Source organism: Staurois parvus, unplaced genomic scaffold (genome assembly GCF_062004578.1).
Source record: "Staurois parvus isolate SC_StPar_1 unplaced genomic scaffold, SC_StPar_1.0 ptg000813l, whole genome shotgun sequence".
NCBI lineage: Eukaryota > Metazoa > Chordata > Amphibia > Anura > Ranidae > Staurois > Staurois parvus.
This window is the reverse complement of record NW_028318609.1, coordinates 553,038-575,561: the sequence shown is the minus strand read 5'-3', so window position 1 is coordinate 575,561 and position 22,524 is coordinate 553,038. Positions and strand designations below refer to the sequence as shown.

Genomic DNA, 22,524 nt, shown 5'->3' with positions numbered 1-22,524 from the left:
GTGTTAAATTTTTTGACATAGGGTGCAGGCAGATTACGGGCCTCACATAGCTGCTGCCAGGCCCCTAATCTGCCATGGGCCCCTATATACCGCCTCCTCATGCTGCTGCCAAGTCTAGAGTCTGTCATGGGTCCCTGTACGGCCTCCCATTGCTGCTGTCTCCATCGCCACACTCTGCTGCCATGTGCCACTTTCAGGTCTCTTCACACTGCTGGTGTGTTAAATTTTTTGACATAGGGTGCAGGCAGATTACGGGCCTCACATAGCTGCTGCCAGGCCCCTAATCTGCCATGGGCCCCTATATACCGCCTCCTCATGCTGCTGCCAAGTCTAGAGTCTGTCATGGGTCCCTGTACGGCCTCCCATTGCTGCTGTCTCCATCGCCACACTCTGCTGCCATGTGCCACTTTCAGGTCTCTTCACACTGCTGGTGTGTTTAATTTTTTGACATAGGGTGCAGGCAGATTACGGGCCTCACATAGCTGCTGCCAGGCCCCTAATCTGCCATGGGCCCCTATATACCGCCTCCTCATGCTGCTGCCAAGTCCAGAGTCTCTCATGGGTCCCTGTACGGCCTCCCATTGCTGCTGTCTCCATCGCCACACTCTGCTGCCATGTGCCACTTTCAGGTCTCTTCACACTGCTGGTGTGTTAAATTTTTTGACATAGGGTGCAGGCAGATTACGGGCCTCACATAGCTGCTGCCAGGCCCCTAATCTGCCATGGGCCCCTATATACCGCCTCCTCATGCTGCTGCCAAGTCTAGAGTCTGTCATGGGTCCCTGTACGGCCTCCCATTGCTGCTGTCTCCATCGCCACACTCTGCTGCCATGTGCCACTTTCAGGTCTCTTCACACTGCTGGTGTGTTAAATTTTTTGACATTGGGTGCAGGCAGATTACGGGCCTCACATAGCTGCTGCCAGGCCCCTAATCTGCCATGGGCCCCTATATACCGCCTCCTCATGCTGCTGCCAAGTCCAGAGTCTCTCATGGGTCCCTGTACGGCCTCCCATTGCTGCTGTCTCCATCGCCACACTCTGCTGCCATGTGCCACTTTCAGGTCTCTTCACACTGCTGGTGTGTTTAATTTTTTGACATAGGGTGCAGGCAGATTACGGGCCTCACATAGCTGCTGCCAGGCCCCTAATCTGCCATGGGCCCCTATATACCGCCTCCTCATGCTGCTGCCAAGTCTAGAGTCTCTCATGGGTCCCTGTACGGCCTCCCATTGCTGCTGTCTCCATCGCCACACTCTGCCATGTGCCACTTTCAGGTCTCTTCACACTGCTGGTGTGTTTAATTTTTTGACATAGGGTGCAGGCAGATTACGGGCCTCACATAGCTGCTGCCAGGCCCCTAATCTGCCATGGGCCCCTATATACCGCCTCCTCATGCTGCTGCCAAGTCTAGAGTCTGTCATGGGTCCCTGTACGGCCTCCCATTGCTGCTGTCTCCATCTCCACACTCTGCTGCCATGTGCCACTTTCAGGTCTCTTCACACTGCTGGTGTGTTTAATTTTTTGACATAGGGTGCAGGCAGATTACGGGCCTCACATAGCTGCTGCCAGGCCCCTAATCTGCCATGGGCCCCTATATACCGCCTCCTCATGCTGCTGCCAAGTCCAGAGTCTCTCATGGGTCCCTGTACGGCCTCCCATTGCTGCTGTCTCCATCGCCACACTCTGCTGCCATGTGCCACTTTCAGGTCTCTTCACACTGCTGGTGTGTTAAATTTTTTGACATAGGGTGCAGGCAGATTACGGGCCTCACATAGGTGCTGCCAGGCCCCTAATCTGCCATGGGCCCCTATATACCGCCTCCTCATGCTGCTGCCAAGTCCAGAGTCTCTCATGGGTCCCTGTACGGCCTCCCATTGCTGCTGTCTCCATCGCCACACTCTGCTGCCATGTGCCACTTTCAGGTCTCTTCACACTGCTGGTGTGTTAAATTTTTTGACATAGGGTGCAGGCAGATTACGGGCCTCACATAGCTGCTGCCAGGCCCCTAATCTGCCATGGGCCCCTATATACCGCCTCCTCATGCTGCTGCCAAGTCTAGAGTCTGTCATGGGTCCCTGTACGGCCTCCCATTGCTGCTGTCTCCATCGCCACACTCTGCTGCCATGTGCCACTTTCAGGTCTCTTCACACTGCTGGTGTGTTAAATTTTTTGACATAGGGTGCAGGCAGATTACGGGCCTCACATAGCTGCTGCCAGGCCCCTAATCTGCCATGGGCCCCTATATACCGCCTCCTCATGCTGCTGCCAAGTCCAGAGTCTCTCATGGGTCCCTGTACGGCCTCCCATTGCTGCTGTCTCCATCGCCACACTCTGCTGCCATGTGCCACTTTCAGGTCTCTTCACACTGCTGGTGTGTTAAATTTTTTGACATAGGGTGCAGGCAGATTACGGGCCTCACATAGCTGCTGCCAGGCCCCTAATCTGCCATGGGCCCCTATATACCGCCTCCTCATGCTGCTGCCAAGTCTAGAGTCTGTCATGGGTCCCTGTACGGCCTCCCATTGCTGCTGTCTCCATCGCCACACTCTGCCATGTGCCACTTTCAGGTCTCTTCACACTGCTGGTGTGTTTAATTTTTTGACATAGGGTGCAGGCAGATTACGGGCCTCACATAGCTGCTGCCAGGCCCCTAATCTGCCATGGGCCCCTATATACCGCCTCCTCATGCTGCTGCCAAGTCCAGAGTCTCTCATGGGTCCCTGTACGGCCTCCCATTGCTGCTGTCTCCATCGCCACACTCTGCTGCCATGTGCCACTTTCAGGTCTCTTCACACTGCTGGTGTGTTAAATTTTTTGACATAGGGTGCAGGCAGATTACGGGCCTCACATAGCTGCTGCCAGGCCCCTAATCTGCCATGGGCCCCTATATACCGCCTCCTCATGCTGCTGCCAAGTCTAGAGTCTGTCATGGGTCCCTGTACGGCCTCCCATTGCTGCTGTCTCCATCGCCACACTCTGCTGCCATGTGCCACTTTCAGGTCTCTTCACACTGCTGGTGTGTTTAATTTTTTGACATAGGGTGCAGGCAGATTACGGGCCTCACATAGCTGCTGCCAGGCCCCTAATCTGCCATGGGCCCCTATATACCGCCTCCTCATGCTGCTGCCAAGTCCAGAGTCTCTCATGGGTCCCTGTACGGCCTCCCATTGCTGCTGTCTCCATCGCCACACTCTGCTGCCATGTGCCACTTTCAGGTCTCTTCACACTGCTGGTGTGTTAAATTTTTTGACATAGGGTGCAGGCAGATTACGGGCCTCACATAGCTGCTGCCAGGCCCCTAATCTGCCATGGGCCCCTATATACCGCCTCCTCATGCTGCTGCCAAGTCTAGAGTCTGTCATGGGTCCCTGTACGGCCTCCCATTGCTGCTGTCTCCATCGCCACACTCTGCTGCCATGTGCCACTTTCAGGTCTCTTCACACTGCTGGTGTGTTAAATTTTTTGACATAGGGTGCAGGCAGATTACGGGCCTCACATAGCTGCTGCCAGGCCCCTAATCTGCCATGGGCCCCTATATACCGCCTCCTCATGCTGCTGCCAAGTCCAGAGTCTCTCATGGGTCCCTGTACGGCCTCCCATTGCTGCTGTCTCCATCGCCACACTCTGCTGCCATGTGCCACTTTCAGGTCTCTTCACACTGCTGGTGTGTTTAATTTTTTGACATAGGGTGCAGGCAGATTACGGGCCTCACATAGCTGCTGCCAGGCCCCTAATCTGCCATGGGCCCCTATATACCGCCTCCTCATGCTGCTGCCAAGTCTAGAGTCTGTCATGGGTCCCTGTACGGCCTCCCATTGCTGCTGTCTCCATCGCCACACTCTGCTGCCATGTGCCACTTTCAGGTCTCTTCACACTGCTGGTGTGTTAAATTTTTTGACATAGGGTGCAGGCAGATTACGGGCCTCACATAGCTGCTGCCAGGCCCCTAATCTGCCATGGGCCCCTATATACCGCCTCCTCATGCTGCTGCCAAGTCTAGAGTCTGTCATGGGTCCCTGTACGGCCTCCCATTGCTGCTGTCTCCATCGCCACACTCTGCCATGTGCCACTTTCAGGTCTCTTCACACTGCTGGTGTGTTTAATTTTTTGACATAGGGTGCAGGCAGATTACGGGCCTCACATAGCTGCTGCCAGGCCCCTAATCTGCCATGGGCCCCTATATACCGCCTCCTCATGCTGCTGCCAAGTCCAGAGTCTCTCATGGGTCCCTGTACGGCCTCCCATTGCTGCTGTCTCCATCGCCACACTCTGCTGCCATGTGCCACTTTCAGGTCTCTTCACACTGCTGGTGTGTTAAATTTTTTGACATAGGGTGCAGGCAGATTACGGGCCTCACATAGCTGCTGCCAGGCCCCTAATCTGCCATGGGCCCCTATATACCGCCTCCTCATGCTGCTGCCAAGTCTAGAGTCTGTCATGGGTCCCTGTACGGCCTCCCATTGCTGCTGTCTCCATCGCCACACTCTGCTGCCATGTGCCACTTTCAGGTCTCTTCACACTGCTGGTGTGTTAAATTTTTTGACATAGGGTGCAGGCAGATTACGGGCCTCACATAGCTGCTGCCAGGCCCCTAATCTGCCATGGGCCCCTATATACCGCCTCCTCATGCTGCTGCCAAGTCTAGAGTCTGTCATGGGTCCCTGTACGGCCTCCCATTGCTGCTGTCTCCATCGCCACACTCTGCTGCCATGTGCCACTTTCAGGTCTCTTCACACTGCTGGTGTGTTAAATTTTTTGACATAGGGTGCAGGCAGATTACGGGCCTCACATAGCTGCTGCCAGGCCCCTAATCTGCCATGGGCCCCTATATACCGCCTCCTCATGCTGCTGCCAAGTCCAGAGTCTCTCATGGGTCCCTGTACGGCCTCCCATTGCTGCTGTCTCCATCGCCACACTCTGCTGCCATGTGCCACTTTCAGGTCTCTTCACACTGCTGGTGTGTTAAATTTTTTGACATAGGGTGCAGGCAGATTACGGGCCTCACATAGCTGCTGCCAGGCCCCTAATCTGCCATGGGCCCCTATATACCGCCTCCTCATGCTGCTGCCAAGTCTAGAGTCTGTCATGGGTCCCTGTACGGCCTCCCATTGCTGCTGTCTCCATCGCCACACTCTGCTGCCATGTGCCACTTTCAGGTCTCTTCACACTGCTGGTGTGTTAAATTTTTTGACATAGGGTGCAGGCAGATTACGGGCCTCACATAGCTGCTGCCAGGCCCCTAATCTGCCATGGGCCCCTATATACCGCCTCCTCATGCTGCTGCCAAGTCCAGAGTCTCTCATGGGTCCCTGTACGGCCTCCCATTGCTGCTGTCTCCATCGCCACACTCTGCTGCCATGTGCCACTTTCAGGTCTCTTCACACTGCTGGTGTGTTAAATTTTTTGACATAGGGTGCAGGCAGATTACGGGCCTCACATAGCTGCTGCCAGGCCCCTAATCTGCCATGGGCCCCTATATACCGCCTCCTCATGCTGCTGCCAAGTCTAGAGTCTGTCATGGGTCCCTGTACGGCCTCCCATTGCTGCTGTCTCCATCGCCACACTCTGCTGCCATGTGCCACTTTCAGGTCTCTTCACACTGCTGGTGTGTTAAATTTTTTGACATAGGGTGCAGGCAGATTACGGGCCTCACATAGCTGCTGCCAGGCCCCTAATCTGCCATGGGCCCCTATATACCGCCTCCTCATGCTGCTGCCAAGTCTAGAGTCTGTCATGGGTCCCTGTACGGCCTCCCATTGCTGCTGTCTCCATCGCCACACTCTGCTGCCATGTGCCACTTTCAGGTCTCTTCACACTGCTGGTGTGTTTAATTTTTTGACATAGGGTGCAGGCAGATTACGGGCCTCACATAGCTGCTGCCAGGCCCCTAATCTGCCATGGGCCCCTATATACCGCCTCCTCATGCTGCTGCCAAGTCCAGAGTCTCTCATGGGTCCCTGTACGGCCTCCCATTGCTGCTGTCTCCATCGCCACACTCTGCTGCCATGTGCCACTTTCAGGTCTCTTCACACTGCTGGTGTGTTAAATTTTTTGACATAGGGTGCAGGCAGATTACGGGCCTCACATAGCTGCTGCCAGGCCCCTAATCTGCCATGGGCCCCTATATACCGCCTCCTCATGCTGCTGCCAAGTCTAGAGTCTGTCATGGGTCCCTGTACGGCCTCCCATTGCTGCTGTCTCCATCGCCACACTCTGCTGCCATGTGCCACTTTCAGGTCTCTTCACACTGCTGGTGTGTTAAATTTTTTGACATTGGGTGCAGGCAGATTACGGGCCTCACATAGCTGCTGCCAGGCCCCTAATCTGCCATGGGCCCCTATATACCGCCTCCTCATGCTGCTGCCAAGTCCAGAGTCTCTCATGGGTCCCTGTACGGCCTCCCATTGCTGCTGTCTCCATCGCCACACTCTGCTGCCATGTGCCACTTTCAGGTCTCTTCACACTGCTGGTGTGTTTAATTTTTTGACATAGGGTGCAGGCAGATTACGGGCCTCACATAGCTGCTGCCAGGCCCCTAATCTGCCATGGGCCCCTATATACCGCCTCCTCATGCTGCTGCCAAGTCTAGAGTCTCTCATGGGTCCCTGTACGGCCTCCCATTGCTGCTGTCTCCATCGCCACACTCTGCCATGTGCCACTTTCAGGTCTCTTCACACTGCTGGTGTGTTTAATTTTTTGACATAGGGTGCAGGCAGATTACGGGCCTCACATAGCTGCTGCCAGGCCCCTAATCTGCCATGGGCCCCTATATACCGCCTCCTCATGCTGCTGCCAAGTCTAGAGTCTGTCATGGGTCCCTGTACGGCCTCCCATTGCTGCTGTCTCCATCTCCACACTCTGCTGCCATGTGCCACTTTCAGGTCTCTTCACACTGCTGGTGTGTTTAATTTTTTGACATAGGGTGCAGGCAGATTACGGGCCTCACATAGCTGCTGCCAGGCCCCTAATCTGCCATGGGCCCCTATATACCGCCTCCTCATGCTGCTGCCAAGTCCAGAGTCTCTCATGGGTCCCTGTACGGCCTCCCATTGCTGCTGTCTCCATCGCCACACTCTGCTGCCATGTGCCACTTTCAGGTCTCTTCACACTGCTGGTGTGTTAAATTTTTTGACATAGGGTGCAGGCAGATTACGGGCCTCACATAGGTGCTGCCAGGCCCCTAATCTGCCATGGGCCCCTATATACCGCCTCCTCATGCTGCTGCCAAGTCCAGAGTCTCTCATGGGTCCCTGTACGGCCTCCCATTGCTGCTGTCTCCATCGCCACACTCTGCTGCCATGTGCCACTTTCAGGTCTCTTCACACTGCTGGTGTGTTAAATTTTTTGACATAGGGTGCAGGCAGATTACGGGCCTCACATAGCTGCTGCCAGGCCCCTAATCTGCCATGGGCCCCTATATACCGCCTCCTCATGCTGCTGCCAAGTCTAGAGTCTGTCATGGGTCCCTGTACGGCCTCCCATTGCTGCTGTCTCCATCGCCACACTCTGCTGCCATGTGCCACTTTCAGGTCTCTTCACACTGCTGGTGTGTTAAATTTTTTGACATAGGGTGCAGGCAGATTACGGGCCTCACATAGCTGCTGCCAGGCCCCTAATCTGCCATGGGCCCCTATATACCGCCTCCTCATGCTGCTGCCAAGTCCAGAGTCTCTCATGGGTCCCTGTACGGCCTCCCATTGCTGCTGTCTCCATCGCCACACTCTGCTGCCATGTGCCACTTTCAGGTCTCTTCACACTGCTGGTGTGTTAAATTTTTTGACATAGGGTGCAGGCAGATTACGGGCCTCACATAGCTGCTGCCAGGCCCCTAATCTGCCATGGGCCCCTATATACCGCCTCCTCATGCTGCTGCCAAGTCTAGAGTCTGTCATGGGTCCCTGTACGGCCTCCCATTGCTGCTGTCTCCATCGCCACACTCTGCCATGTGCCACTTTCAGGTCTCTTCACACTGCTGGTGTGTTTAATTTTTTGACATAGGGTGCAGGCAGATTACGGGCCTCACATAGCTGCTGCCAGGCCCCTAATCTGCCATGGGCCCCTATATACCGCCTCCTCATGCTGCTGCCAAGTCCAGAGTCTCTCATGGGTCCCTGTACGGCCTCCCATTGCTGCTGTCTCCATCGCCACACTCTGCTGCCATGTGCCACTTTCAGGTCTCTTCACACTGCTGGTGTGTTAAATTTTTTGACATGGGGTGCAGGCAGATTACGGGCCTCACATAGCTGCTGCCAGGCCCCTAATCTGCCATGGGCCCCTATATACCGCCTCCTCATGCTGCTGCCAAGTCTAGAGTCTGTCATGGGTCCCTGTACGGCCTCCCATTGCTGCTGTCTCCATCGCCACACTCTGCTGCCATGTGCCACTTTCAGGTCTCTTCACACTGCTGGTGTGTTTAATTTTTTGACATAGGGTGCAGGCAGATTACGGGCCTCACATAGCTGCTGCCAGGCCCCTAATCTGCCATGGGCCCCTATATACCGCCTCCTCATGCTGCTGCCAAGTCTAGAGTCTGTCATGGGTCCCTGTACGGCCTCCCATTGCTGCTGTCTCCATCGCCACACTCTGCTGCCATGTGCCACTTTCAGGTCTCTTCACACTGCTGGTGTGTTTAATTTTTTGACATAGGGTGCAGGCAGATTACGGGCCTCACATAGCTGCTGCCAGGCCCCTAATCTGCCATGGGCCCCTATATACCGCCTCCTCATGCTGCTGCCAAGTCCAGAGTCTCTCATGGGTCCCTGTACGGCCTCCCATTGCTGCTGTCTCCATCGCCACACTCTGCTGCCATGTGCCACTTTCAGGTCTCTTCACACTGCTGGTGTGTTAAATTTTTTGACATAGGGTGCAGGCAGATTACGGGCCTCACATAGCTGCTGCCAGGCCCCTAATCTGCCATGGGCCCCTATATACCGCCTCCTCATGCTGCTGCCAAGTCTAGAGTCTGTCATGGGTCCCTTTACGGCCTCCCATTGCTGCTGTCTCCATCGCCACACTCTGCTGCCATGTGCCACTTTCAGGTCTCTTCACACTGCTGGTGTGTTAAATTTTTTGACATAGGGTGCAGGCAGATTACGGGCCTCACATAGCTGCTGCCAGGCCCCTAATCTGCCATGGGCCCCTATATACCGCCTCCTCATGCTGCTGCCAAGTCTAGAGTCTGTCATGGGTCCCTGTACGGCCTCCCATTGCTGCTGTCTCCATCGCCACACTCTGCCATGTGCCACTTTCAGGTCTCTTCACACTGCTGGTGTGTTTAATTTTTTGACATAGGGTGCAGGCAGATTACGGGCCTCACATAGCTGCTGCCAGGCCCCTAATCTGCCATGGGCCCCTATATACCGCCTCCTCATGCTGCTGCCAAGTCTAGAGTCTGTCATGGGTCCCTGTACGGCCTCCCATTGCTGCTGTCTCCATCGCCACACTCTGCTGCCATGTGCCACTTTCAGGTCTCTTCACACTGCTGGTGTGTTAAATTTTTTGACATAGGGTGCAGGCAGATTACGGGCCTCACATAGCTGCTGCCAGGCCCCTAATCTGCCATGGGCCCCTATATACCGCCTCCTCATGCTGCTGCCAAGTCTAGAGTCTGTCATGGGTCCCTGTACGGCCTCCCATTGCTGCTGTCTCCATCGCCACACTCTGCCATGTGCCACTTTCAGGTCTCTTCACACTGCTGGTGTGTTTAATTTTTTGACATAGGGTGCAGGCAGATTACGGGCCTCACATAGCTGCTGCCAGGCCCCTAATCTGCCATGGGCCCCTATATACCGCCTCCTCATGCTGCTGCCAAGTCCAGAGTCTCTCATGGGTCCCTGTACGGCCTCCCATTGCTGCTGTCTCCATCGCCACACTCTGCTGCCATGTGCCACTTTCAGGTCTCTTCACACTGCTGGTGTGTTAAATTTTTTGACATAGGGTGCTGGCAGATTACGGGCCTCCCATTGCTGCTGCCAGACATGTAATCTGCCATGGGCCCCCGTACCGACTCCTCATGCTGTGACGTTGCAACAAGGTGTAATTCAACCCTACATATGTTAGACCGCCTTTACGAACAGCTAAAGGCCATCACAGATTTCCTGATGTTAAAAGCGGATAAAGGTACTCCCTGTGTAACTTAGATGTCAGCCATTGTCAGCTCATGTGTGACACCTGCGCTTGCTCAGGCCCTTTGAGGAGGCCACGCTATTCGTGAGTCGGCAGGACTATGGGATGAATGAGGTCAAATCGGCCATGGGCCCCCGTACCGCCTGTTCACGCTGATGCTGGTCCCACAGTGTGACCTGGGTCCCTGTACGGCCTCCCATTGCTTCCACTCTGCCATGTGCCACTTTGAAATCTCCTCACACTCCTGCGGTTGTCCATTTTGTCATAGGTTGCTGGCAGATTACAGGCCTTCCATAGGTGCCACCAAGCCCCATATCGGCCATGGGCCCCCGTACCGCCTGGTCACGCTGCTGCTGGGCCCACAGTGTGACCTGGGTCCCTGTACCGCCTCCCATTGCTCCCACTCTGCCATGTGCCACTTTCAGGTCTCCTCACGCTCCTGCTGGTTTCCATTTTGTCATAGGTTGCTGTATGGCCTCCCATTGCTGCTGCCTCCACCGCCACACTGTGGCTCCAAACACTGGTTTTGGCCCCGTGACTGGCCAAAGGAGTGAAGTGTGCAGTGATTCTAAGATCGACGGCACTCATCTGCATGTCATACTGACAGACAGTATTATTTCTCTTCCCCAGCAGACTCCAAGGGCATTTAAATTAAAGGTACAGTGTTCTGCACTAATATTAAGTCTCTCTGAAGCCTAGAAACACCCTTTTTTAAGTTAAATTCACAGCGAATTTATTCGACTCGAATCGAATATTGTCCACGAATTCGCCGAATCAGTCGAATCGAATTTTTCATTTCTTCGCTCATCTCTATTCACAACACATTCAATTTTACCATGGTCCGTGAAAGGCTCCCTCCGCACAGCATAGGATTCCACACTCCTATTCCTGGACAAAACAAAAAATCAGTCTGTGACTGTACAGTTCCTTTGTCACTGAAAAGTAAACCCTCCATCCTTCCCAACATCCCTCAAAGAAAAAGTGTTCACCACATCCCCCAACTCCTTCCCAGTTGCATCAATTTCCCCTGACCCACCATCACGACCACCACCGTTCCCACCACCACACCTATCCCCTGCCCTTATAATACAGTTAAAATCCCCTACCATCACCATAGGCCCCCCCCCCCAGAAACAAATGCAATTTATTAAATAAACCCACCCTCTCATGTTTATTTGTAGAACCATGTACCCCAAACATTTTACATACCACACCACACAAGAACACCCTTCCCCTGCTCCACGTGCACTACTTTTTTTTTTACCTTAAATTTTTGGGGCTCCGTTCTTAGCTGCTTCCCTATGGCTGGGGCCTTCCAGTATCCTGTAACCATCCGTTTCCACTTGTTTCTAGCTCACAAAAGATTGCACGGATGAGTCCGACTCTTCCGCAGGGTCAGCGTTTGCAGGACTCATACTGCTGGAGAACTCTTCATTGTTGTCAGTCTGGGAAGATGACTCCGGACTCTTCCTCTTTAAGGATGAATTCTGGTCCATCTCCATCTCCACCCCTTCAAGACATGTCCACCTCCTCCTTTCACTCTACCACCTCCTCTTCCCCTCTGCCGCCAGGGTGTCAGGGACATATCCCCCAGAAGGAAGGATAGCCCCCTCATCCCTAGCGGCATCATTGGGAGAGTCCACAGAGGCAGGAGCCTCCTGTCTCTCAGCATGTTGGTTGCCCCCATTGGATTTATAGCTTTGTGCTTCATCACCGTAGGTAACTGGGGTCTGCATCACTGCAGGCCCTGCACTCGTACCGCCCTTCAGGTCAACATCTGCAGCTCTCATCCTTACCTACACAAAAGCCTGACATTGCCGCGCCAGATGAGAGCTACCTCCGCAGAAGTGACATTTTCGCTGCTCTGTGCAATCCGCCATTTTGTGACCAGCCTTGAAGCAGTTCCAGCAGAACTGCCCAACTTTGCAGTTCTCCTTCGTATGCCCAAAAGAAAAGCACCTACGGCAGAAGGTAGGCTGACCGGGATACCACAAATACCCCGGTTGCTTCCAATGGAAAACGCCTGAAGAGGGTGCTGCACTCCCCCTATCCAATCATGGTCAGCCCTTAATTGCGCCCAGAATTTCCGGTGCCCATTAAACGTACCAAAAACATTTGTGAGCTTTGTTCCGATGGACAAAAAGTCACAGTACCAAAGCACAAAAGCTCTCACCTCCTCGTCCCTAACAAAGGGATTGTACATGTGGACTGTTATTGGAATCTGCTGCTTGGACTCGCTACACAGGAAAGTAATACCATATCTCCGCATTCTCGCCCTTCCGCAAAAGACATATCTGAAGATCTTCCTTTTTCCAGAATGCAACGTCATACAAACCGGTCACAGGAAAACACTGCACGCAAAAAATGCTTCTGAACATAATGAAGACCAATCTCTCCACGTCTAGGCTTGGCCACAGCCAACCTCAAGGTATTTGGTGCATCTGGGACTCCTGTCACCATCATCGCCTATAACTCGCCCACAGCCAATGAATGGTAGGGTGAGGGATCGCTCTCCTACATTCCTGGTGGCGTACCTCCCAATAGCAGCATGGGGTGCACCTGAAGGAAACTCCCCAAGGCCAAGAGAAACTGGCACCGGTTGTTACCTATGGCCAAGGTCAGGCACAAATGCACTGACCTTAGCCAAAAGGCCGAGAAGTGACAATTGTGTGGTCATGCAACATTGTACATATATGAAATTTTTATAATTTCTTTCACACAAATAGCTTTAGTGTTTTTATTTTTTGCACTATAAACAAAAAAAGAGCAAAAAATGTGAAAAAAAATGTTTTCCTTTGTTTCTATTAGAAAATTTTGCAAACAGGCAATTTTTCTCCTTCGCTGATGTGTATTGATGAGGCAGCACTGATGGGCACTGATAGGCTGCACTGATGAGGTGGCACTGGTGGGCATTGATGAGGAAGCACTGATGATGCTGCACTGATGGGCACCGCTGACTGGTGCAACTGCTGGGTGGCACCGATGGGTGTAACTGCTGGGTGGCACTGGTGGGAGGCACTGCTGAGCACTGGGTGGCACTTCTGGGTGGCACTGATAAACAGTGCTCTAAAGATCAGTGCAGATGTCCTCTGTGTCATTTGCTGGTTATCGGCAGTACTTTCCTCACGCTGCCTATCAGTGCCCATCAGTGCTGCCTACCCATGCCACCTCATCAGTGCCCATCAGTGCTGCCGATAACAGGCAACTGTATTTACTCGGCGATCTGCTGTGTCATTGGACACAGCTGATCACGTGGTAAAAGACTGCTGTGATTGGCCTTTTACCTCATCATGTGATCAGCTGTGTCCATAAGACACAGCAATCACGGAAAGCGTTGGTTGCGTGCCTCTAGGGGTGCGTTCTGGACATCATATGACGCCCTCCCAGAACTGGACAACCGCACTTTAGCCATCATTCGGCTATAATGCAGTTGGCAAGTGGTTAAAGGATGTCTTCACTACTAAAATACCACATGACCTAATTTATATAACTCATGCAGTATTTTAGTAGCTTTGTGGTATTTTAATGCATACTCAGATGTGGTAATACACTGGTTAGTGAAATGTCCTTGATCAAAGTTTGCAATCAAACTTTTGGTAGGTTCAAAGGTTTGGCCCATCACTACCACTGCAGGCAGGTCTCCAATGCACTGTCCTTGGCTGTGTTGGTGGTTCCCAGTGCATCCTGGTTGGTGTGGATCCACAGGGCAGGCAGAAGTAATGTCAAATCCAGGTACAGCAGCAGTAGAAATTACACACATTTTTGATTGAAAAGATACTTTTATTGCATAAGCATCAAAAACAACATGTTACGTGTAATCGGGGTACATCTCACCCTGTACTGCGACGCAGCGCACCACATAGCAATACAGTTCCAAACATACGATAAATACATTCAGGCCAATAAATACATTCGCTCAGCGGTATGATGCCTGACGTGATGTGCACGGAGGATGAATCCCCCGGACCACCACGTCATGCATGACGCCGCTTACCCCAAAAACTGTAGCATCCTAATACGGTATACATTTCCTAGTTACTATGTCATGCACGAAAACGATAACTGAAAAAAAAAACACTATCAACAATAGGCATCGGGTGTGTGGGGGGGGGGGGGGGGCGGTGGGGGGGGGGTGGTGGTGGGGAGGAAAGGGGGAAACACAGGCCCGAAGCTTTATTGAAGGGACAAAGACACGCAAGGGGGAGTAGGGGGAAGGGGGAAATCTTCAGACGTCCTCTTCCTCCTTAAAGTCCAACAAGGAATAGTCTCTGAGCAGACTGAGGATCAGTCTGCGGCAGTCCTCAATGGACATCCTCTCCCGCTGGAGTGTGAGGCGCTTTCTGGCGCACCATAAAGCGTCCTTGAAACAGCACAGCACCCGCCAGGCGCCGTCAATGTCCTCCAAAGAAAAAGTTCCACAGAACAGTCCATTCAAAACCCCAAAGTGAGTGATGGCTGTCTGTGGCACAAAGTCCTTGAGTTCAGGTTCCAGGGCCCCCAACAGGGCCTGAGCAAATGAGCACTCCCAGAAAACGTGATAGGACGTTTCCTCATGGGTGATGCAGAAGGGGCAGTGTCTGTATCTGCTCAGGTTCCTGGCATGCATAAATGTCCTGAGAGGCAGTCCCCCCTGGATAGCCATCCATGCCAGGTCTTTGTGCCTGTTGGTGAGGATGTTAGAAGAAACATTCCTCCAGACCACCTTGCAGGTGTCTGAAGGCAGGCCTGGAACCGACTCCAAAATGTCGCTGGCTCGGATGAGCTTGTAGATGGTCTTTGGCTTCCACAAGTCCGGCTTGACTCCCTGCAGCCCTTGCTCCCTGATGAACTTGAAGGTATCCAAGTAGAACCAAGGAGTGTCCCAGTTGTAGGGGATGGAACTATCCCAGGTGTCCCACCCCAGGGACCTCCAGAGAGGCAACAGGAAGAAGCGAGACATTGCGTTCCCGCCAGAGTCCATAGTCCGTCTTGGCAAAGTTCTGCGGACGCAGTTGCAAGCAAAGAACACCCTCAGCTGGGTGGCGATGTCGGGCACGCCCTTACCGCCCTTGAGGGGTTCCTTGAACATGACTGCCCGCTTCACTCTGTCCATCTTGGAGCCCCAGATGAAGTGAAACACCGCCCTGGTGATGGCCTTGCAGGTGTTGACCCGGGGGGGCCAGGCCTGGGCGAGGTACTGCAACACAGGGAGAATCTCGCTGCGGAGTACCAGTGTCTTCCCTTCGATGGTGAGGTCTCTGAGGCTCCAGAGTCCAAACTTTTGGCGCATCTTGGCCAGTCTCTCCTCCCAAGACTTCAGGGCTGCGCCCTCGGCACCAAACCAAACTCCCAAAATCTTCATGAAGTCTGTCTTGATGCCAAAGGGCATGGATGCAGAAGAAGGCAGGAACCACTTTCCGAAGAGCATGACTTCCGACTTCCCGCAGTTGACCTTTGCCCCCGAAGCTTGGCCGAAGTCCTCGCAGGTCTGGACGAGCAGGTCGATGGAGCGCTGGTTGGCACAGAACACCGTCACGTCGTCCATGTAGAGCGAGCACTTCACTTCCCGTCTGTCTGGTCCCGGTGCGGTGATTCCCCCGATCTCTGGATTCCGTCTGATGCATTCGGCGAAGAGCTCTATACAGCAAACAAAAAGCAGAGGTGAGAGAGGACAGCCTTGTCTGACCCCGGAGAGAACCGGGAAGGGGTCAGTCTTCCAGCCGTTCACCTGCACGGAACTACAGATGTCATTATACATGATGTCAACATATGAACAAAACATTTCCCCGAGACCAAACCTGCGCAGGGCTCTGCACATAAACCCATGGGAGACACGGTCAAAGGCCTTCTCCTGATCAAGACTGACCAGGGCCGCGTGCACACGGCGGTCCTTGATGTATTGGACCGTGTCCCGGACAAGCGCTAGGCTGTCCGCAATCCTGCGGCCAGGAATGCCACAAGTCTGATCCGGGTTGATGATCTGTCCGATGACAGCCTTCAGTCTGTTCGCCATGGCCTTGGCGAGGATCTTGTAGTCCACGTTCAGAAGAGAGATGGGACGCCAATTTTTCAAGTCACATCTCTCCCCCTTACGCTTGTACAGGATCGTGATCATCCCCTCCCTCAACGAAGGAGGCATCTTGCCCTCCACCACCATCTCCTCGTACAGCTCGAGCAGGTCCGGGCCCACGAGATCCCACAGCGCTACATAAAGCTCCGCTGGGAGACCGTCGCAGCCCGGGGTCCTGCCTTGCCTAAAGGATTTAGCGGCAGAGTGCAGTTCCTCCAACGTCAAGGGGGCGTTGGTGGCCGACAAACCTGCAGGATCAATAGTGTTAGAGATACCTGACAAGAACCTGTCGGCCGCTTCCGAGTTCGTTTCTTTAGGAGAGTAGAGGTCGGAGTAGTAGTCGCTGACCACTTCCATCACGGCCTCCTTCCCCTTCTGGAGTGTTCCAGTCTTGTCACGCAGCTCCGACAGGGGTGTGTGTCCTGAGTGGAGTTTCCTGAAAAAGAAAGAGTTACACTTCTCACCTTTCTCGAGATGCTCCACTTTGGCACGGAAGACAATGTGCCTGGATTCTTCCTCAAAGTGCTTTTTCAAGCACTTCTTGGTGTCCTCCAGGTCTTGCCTCACGTCCCAGCCACAGTGGTGAAGGTCCTGCAGGGACTGCAGCTGACGCTGCAGCCTCCTGAGTTCCTTCCTCCTGGCACACACTTGCTGGCGTCCCCTGGCCTGAAAGAAGCTGCGCAGCTTGACTTTCACGAACTCCCACCAGTCGCTGACCTTAGGAAAGAAAGCCTTCTCCTCTCGCCAGGCACCGTAGATTTCCCTGAGCTCCGCTAGCAGTTCCTCATCGCCCAGCAGGGTGCAATTCAGCTTCCAGGAGCCTGGGCCCGGGGCAAAGCCCTCTCCCAGATCACCTTGAAAGTGAATGGCCCTGTGGTCAGAGAAAAAGCAGGGAAGCATGGAGAACCCGCGGTGCCTGACTGCCCTGGAGGTGAGCACAAAGTCAATCCTGGAGCGCACGGATCCATCGGGGCGGCTCCATGAGTAGTTCACGGAACCGCGCCCCACGGATCCCACTGCGTCTCGCAGGGAAGCCTCTGCAATCATCTCCCGGAGCAGCTTCGAGGTGACGTCGAGTTTTGCGTATATGCTGGAGCTGCGCCCATCCTCCTCTATCGGACAGTTAAAGTCACCGCCGATTACTACTGCTCTCGTTGTGGCGAGTTGCGTCCGCAGGGTTTGGAAAAGTTCCAGCCGCGCGTTCTTCTCCGGGGGGGCGTACACGTTGATGAGCCTAACGGGCTCCCCCGCCCACGAACCATCTATGACCAGAAGGCGGCCACAGACGAGCTCATGGACGGAGTCAACAGTGAAACGTCCTCCCCGGATAAGAACCGCAACCCCTGCAGACTTGCAATCGCCACCCCCAGACCAGTAGGAGGGACCATGGGTCCACTGGGAGGACAAATGAGTGTACCTCCTCAGAGGGGGAAGTGCGCACTCCTGAAGCATGTACACATCACTCTGCTGTGTGGAAAGAAAGGTCAGCACAGTCTGCCTCCTAGACACGTCCTTTATGCTCCTCACATTAATGGAAAAGATAGATATCTCAGCCATCATGGGAAAGAGATGAAGGGGTTAGTCGGCAGGGGCTGTGCCTACCTCCCCTGGGGAGGGGGGGCGACCTCTGTGACCTCTGCAGCCTGACAAGTGTCCTGGCCCAGACCAATCTGATTGAGGACCTCGTTGAGGACCTCATTGAAGTCGGTGGAGAGATCTGGCTCCGACTGGGTCAGAGCCATCTCTTCTTCCACCTCTTCTTCCTCCAGCGTGTCGAGGTCCTCCCCCACGGGGTCGGGGCCTGCGACATTCTGGAGGACGGCAGGCCGCTTGGTGGCAGAGGAGGTGTCCTCTGCCGCCGGGCTGGCCTGCTCCTTCTTCCGCTTCCTGTACCCCGCCGCAGAGTTGCTGACAGGGGTAACAGGGGGAAGGGGCGGGAAGTCCTCCTGGGAGGACAGGTCCGGGGGGGGTGGGACCGGGGCAGGGGCAGGGGGGCAGGGGGGGGTAGGGGCAGGGGGACCAGGGGCCGAGGGGCCGGGGGCCGGGGCAGAGGGACCAGGGGCAGGGGCAGGGGGACCAGGGGCGGGGGGGCCAGGGGCGGGGGGACCAGGGGCAGGGGGACCAGGGGCAGGGGGACCAGGGGCAGGGGGGCCAGGGGCAGGGGGACCAGGGGCAGGGGGGCCAGGGGGACCAGGGGCAGGGGGACCAGGGGCAGGGGTACCTGGGGCCTGGGGGGGGTTCCTCTTACCCGGGTCCTTTGGAGGCTTTTGTGGCGCTGGTTTGGTGGCCGGGCCCTTGCTCAGGGCCCCGGCGTACGTCCTGCTTCTTTCTGGGCAGTCTCTGTAGACGTGCTCGGACCGTCCACAGAGGTTGCAGGTTCTGGACCTTGGGCAATCCTTGGTCTCGTGACCTGCAGACCTACAGAACCTACAAGAAAGCACACTGCATTCCTTACCCTCGTGCCCCGGCTGGCCGCACTTGCGGCATGACTGGGGTAGGTCCGGGTAGTGTAGGAGTCCTGATGACGATCCCAGGGAGAAGCATTGTTGCAGGTGTTGGAGATCTCCAGCGGGACGATCTCTTAGTAGCCTGCAAAACACAGCCCACTTACCAGTCCAGAAGCCGTTGGTGTCTAGTATCCGGACTGGGTCCTTCAACACGACACAAAACCTTTGGAGGTAGGTGGCGATGTCTCTGCCGGGGACGTGAGGGTTCCTCATGGACACCGTGATCCTTCTTTCGTCCCTTTGAATGGGAGAGTTCGCAGCGAACTTCCGGAAGAGGGAGTCGGGTCCAGCGGTCTTCACTGCCTCCCAGTACCTTCTGCACACCTGTAGTGAGACAAAGGTGACCAGGAACATACCTCTCACAAAGGACTGCACCGACAGGGTCTCTGCCTTGCTGAATCCCTGCTCGAGTATCATCTTCTTGCCGAAGACTTCCGGGGTCATTTCCGGGATTCTGCCATCCACCTCTTTCAGCCGCAGCACGACTGTCTGCTTCATCCAGGGCTCCAAGGGAGGGAGACCGTCTGCAGGGCCGGGGCGGTCTGGGGTGGAGGTGGAGGCGGAGGCGGCTTCTCCCGGGGTCTTGGCGGTGGTGGCGTTCTGTGGCTTCTTCACGGTCTGTTTCTTCCCCATCTTGGCGCAGAGGAGTTCAGAAGGGCTTCCCAGGGATCTTGGTCGGGTTCCTTCTCCTTCTTCTTCCTCGGCGGCTTCACTCTCGCTTGCTTAGCCTTTGAAAAGGCTATTGAGCGTCTACTGCCCGGAGGTAGAAATTACACACATTCAGAGCATGCAAGCCCCTTCATAAGGTCATAGAAAGAGAGCATATATTGGCAAATGAAAGTGGCGGACCATAGGGCCCAGCCAACTCATGGAGAGCCCAAGTATCATCATAGGTTAGTACAAAAACCATATTAAGCATCCCTCTCTTAAACTAGTTAAACTAAGTGCTCTGAAATTAAAATACAATAAACATAAGTAGGATATCAAAGGATAATTATGCAAATTAGGCATGTATCTCACTATGCACTATAACATAGAGACCGGACGGGTCCTGTATGAATAAATAAATAGATATGTAAAAATAGAAATGTTTATAATTAAACATGTGATTCCATATTATTGAAAATGTGTGTACAAGCATTCTAGATGATGATAATGCTACCTATGCCATTAGGGAAAATAAAAATAATGTAATGGAACAAGAGAAAATAAGGAATAGAAAAATAATTAGATTCGTGGAAGGATGGCCAGCTACTGGAAATATTAGGAAATGGATGTAACTATGTATAAGCTGAAGCACTAGAGGTATCAAGTGAGTAGGTGTTATCGTAGAGTATATGATAACCACTAGCCACCACAAACAAAGCATATGGTGTACAAACAAACATGTAACATGTGGATCAATTGTAGTGCTGAGGAAAATAGGGCAAAAAATGGCATCATGAGACAAACAGGAGTGGCAATGGAACCCCCCATACAACTCCACCACTGATAGACTGTCAGCTTGCCTCCAAAAAAGAGGTAAACAACAATGAAGGCAATGCCAAGGAGACACATCTGTAAAATATTTAGATAACTGTGCTGACTTCAGATTTTTCATTCAGTCAGCCATTGGCCAAAGTGTCTCTTTCAAAGAGACGTTTAAAACATTCTGCTGTTGGTAGGTCACAGGATATGGCCTCAATGACCCAGACCATCAGACCCTGAGTGGAGTGGTGGGCCCGAAATATTAAAAGTAAAATAGCTTCAAATAAGATTAAAGGCATTCAGGCCAATATAGGTCCTTCTCTACCATCAGAGGCATATATCGGTGCCATTAAACCCAGGTGTTTCACATGCAAGCATGTCTAACATGAACAGAGACTTCACCACAAAGGGTAAAACTTACCCCATTTCTGAGTTCCACACCTGTTCATCTGCATATGTGGTCTACTGTCTATCTTGTCCATGCGCCTTGCTGTAATTGGGCCTTACCATCCGGACTCTCAGGAAGTTGTTTGGGGAACACTGTCATCTTGCCATGGATGGCATCAACAAACTTAGTGTCCCCAGGTACTTCCTGGAACTTCACCAAAATGCCTCTCAGGGTCTGATGGTCTTGGTCATTGAGGCCATATCCTGTGACCTACCAACAGCAGAACGTTTCATATGTCTCTGTGAAAGACATTTTGGATCTATATTTTGGACACTTTTGCCCTTGGCTGATTGAATTAGGAGCTTGAAATCAGCACAGTTCTCTAAATATTTTATGGATGTGTCGCTTTGGCATTCCCTCCATTGCTGTTCTTCCCAATTTTGTGAGTCAAGCTTACAGTCTTTTAGTGGTGGAGTTGTTTAGGAGGTTCCACCGCCCTTCCTATCTCTTGGTGCCATTTTTTGCCCTCTTTTCCTCAGCACTACAATTAATTCATATGTGACATGTATGTTTGTACACCATATGCTTTGTTTTCTGCCAGCTAGTGATTATCATATACTCTATGATTACACCTACCTCTAGTGCTTCAGCTTATACATCCATTTCCTAATATTTCTGATAGATGGCCATCCTTCCATGATTCTTATTATGTTTCTATTCTTTCAGTATTTTCTTTTGCTCTACATTATTTTCATTATCGCTAACGGCATAGGTAGCATTATTATTATCATCATCTAAAATGTTTGTGTACACATTTTCAATAATATGGATCCACTTGTTTATGTATAAACATTTCTATTTTTACATATCTCTTTATTTATTCATACAGAACCCTTCTGGTCTATATGTTATAGTGCATAGTGAGACACATGCCTAATTTGCATAATTTTCCCTTAATATCCTTTTTTGTTTATTGTATTTTAATTTAAGAGTGGGAGGCTTGATATTTTTTGTGTACTAACCTATGATGACACTTTGGCCTCTCCATGAGCTGGTTAGGCCCTACAGACCGCCACTATCATTTGCCAATATCTGCACCCCTATATGACTGATGAAGGAGCATGCATGTGCTGAGATTTGACATCACATCTACCTGCCCTGAGGATCTACACCGACCAGGATGTACTGGTGACCACCAGCACAGCCAAGGACTGTGCATTGGAGACCTACCTGCAGCGGGACTGGCCAGGAGTTGCAAAGCAGTTGACACCAGTTTGACAAGCACTCGTTTGACTACTACTATTGTGAGTTGCCAATTTTGTAGAAATAAATTTGCTTTTATTGCTGCACTCAGATGGAGCTGCTACTCTCTTTTGTATAAGTTGTTGAAACTCTATGCTAGTACCACTTCCTGGGGCAGGGAGTTCCACATTTACACTGCTCTAACAGTAAATAACCCCTTTTGGAATCTAAAGGGGGCCAGATTTAGGGGGGTGCTGGGTTGCACTCTGTCCCCCCAAGATTCTACTCGTGCCCCCCTCCCAGGTCTCTGAGACCAGTGCATCTACTGAGCTAGTCCATGATACTCCCCCTTCCTCTGCAGTGGTTGGTTGTTAGGGCTGCCGTTGTCCTAAAAACCAATGGTGTTATGTGTGGCTCTGTCCTAGTCATTCACAGGGGGATGGAACTTGAACATCCTACGTGCCTTCTAGCTCCCACCCTCTGCCTGGTGCAGAAATGTATGGGGCACTGTGATGAGGGCATTTGATGTAAGGGTGCACTCTGATATGGACTTCTGATATAAGGGGGGACTCTGGTGAGGGAGCCTGATGTAAGAGGAAACTCTGATTGGGACACCTGATATAAAGAGGCACACGTTCTGTTTAATCATCCTAATCTAAGGATCAGCCTAAGAAATGCGCTTTTTGTAGCAACCACATAGAGGAGATCACTCCTGCATTGTCTTTACACTACCTGGAAGTTGTGTT

At 52.8% G+C, this 22,524-nt stretch overlaps 1 protein-coding gene across 1 annotated transcript; it reads right to left on the bottom strand.

Annotated features, from left to right (window-relative positions):
• Window positions 1–14,273: 14,273 nt before the first annotated feature.
• Window positions 14,274–19,125, bottom strand: LOC149444114 (uncharacterized). The gene is made up of 3 exons (XM_089654925.1): window positions 18,995–19,125; window positions 16,450–17,099; window positions 14,274–15,741 (listed from the first exon to the last, which is right to left on the bottom strand). The coding sequence occupies exons 1-3, from the start codon at window positions 19,123–19,125 to the stop codon at window positions 14,351–14,353; spliced, it is 2,172 nt and encodes a 723-aa protein (XP_089511051.1). The 3' UTR covers window positions 14,274–14,350.
• Between the last annotated feature and the right edge of the window lie 3,399 nt (window positions 19,126–22,524).

Excerpts from the sequence above, each read along its gene's own strand:
- LOC149444114 (XM_089654925.1), bottom strand. The coding sequence starts at position 19,125 with ATGACCCCGGAAGTCTTCGGCAAGAAGATGATACTCGAGCAGGGATTC. Across the intron at positions 17,100-18,994 it reads TCACTACAGGTGTGCAGAAG|GGCAGTCAGGCACCGCGGGT; the intron begins GTACTGGGAGGC and ends GCTCACCTCCAG. Across the intron at positions 15,742-16,449 it reads GGCCGACAGGTTCTTGTCAG|AGCTCTTCGCCGAATGCATC; the intron begins GTATCTCTAACA and ends TTTGCTGTATAG.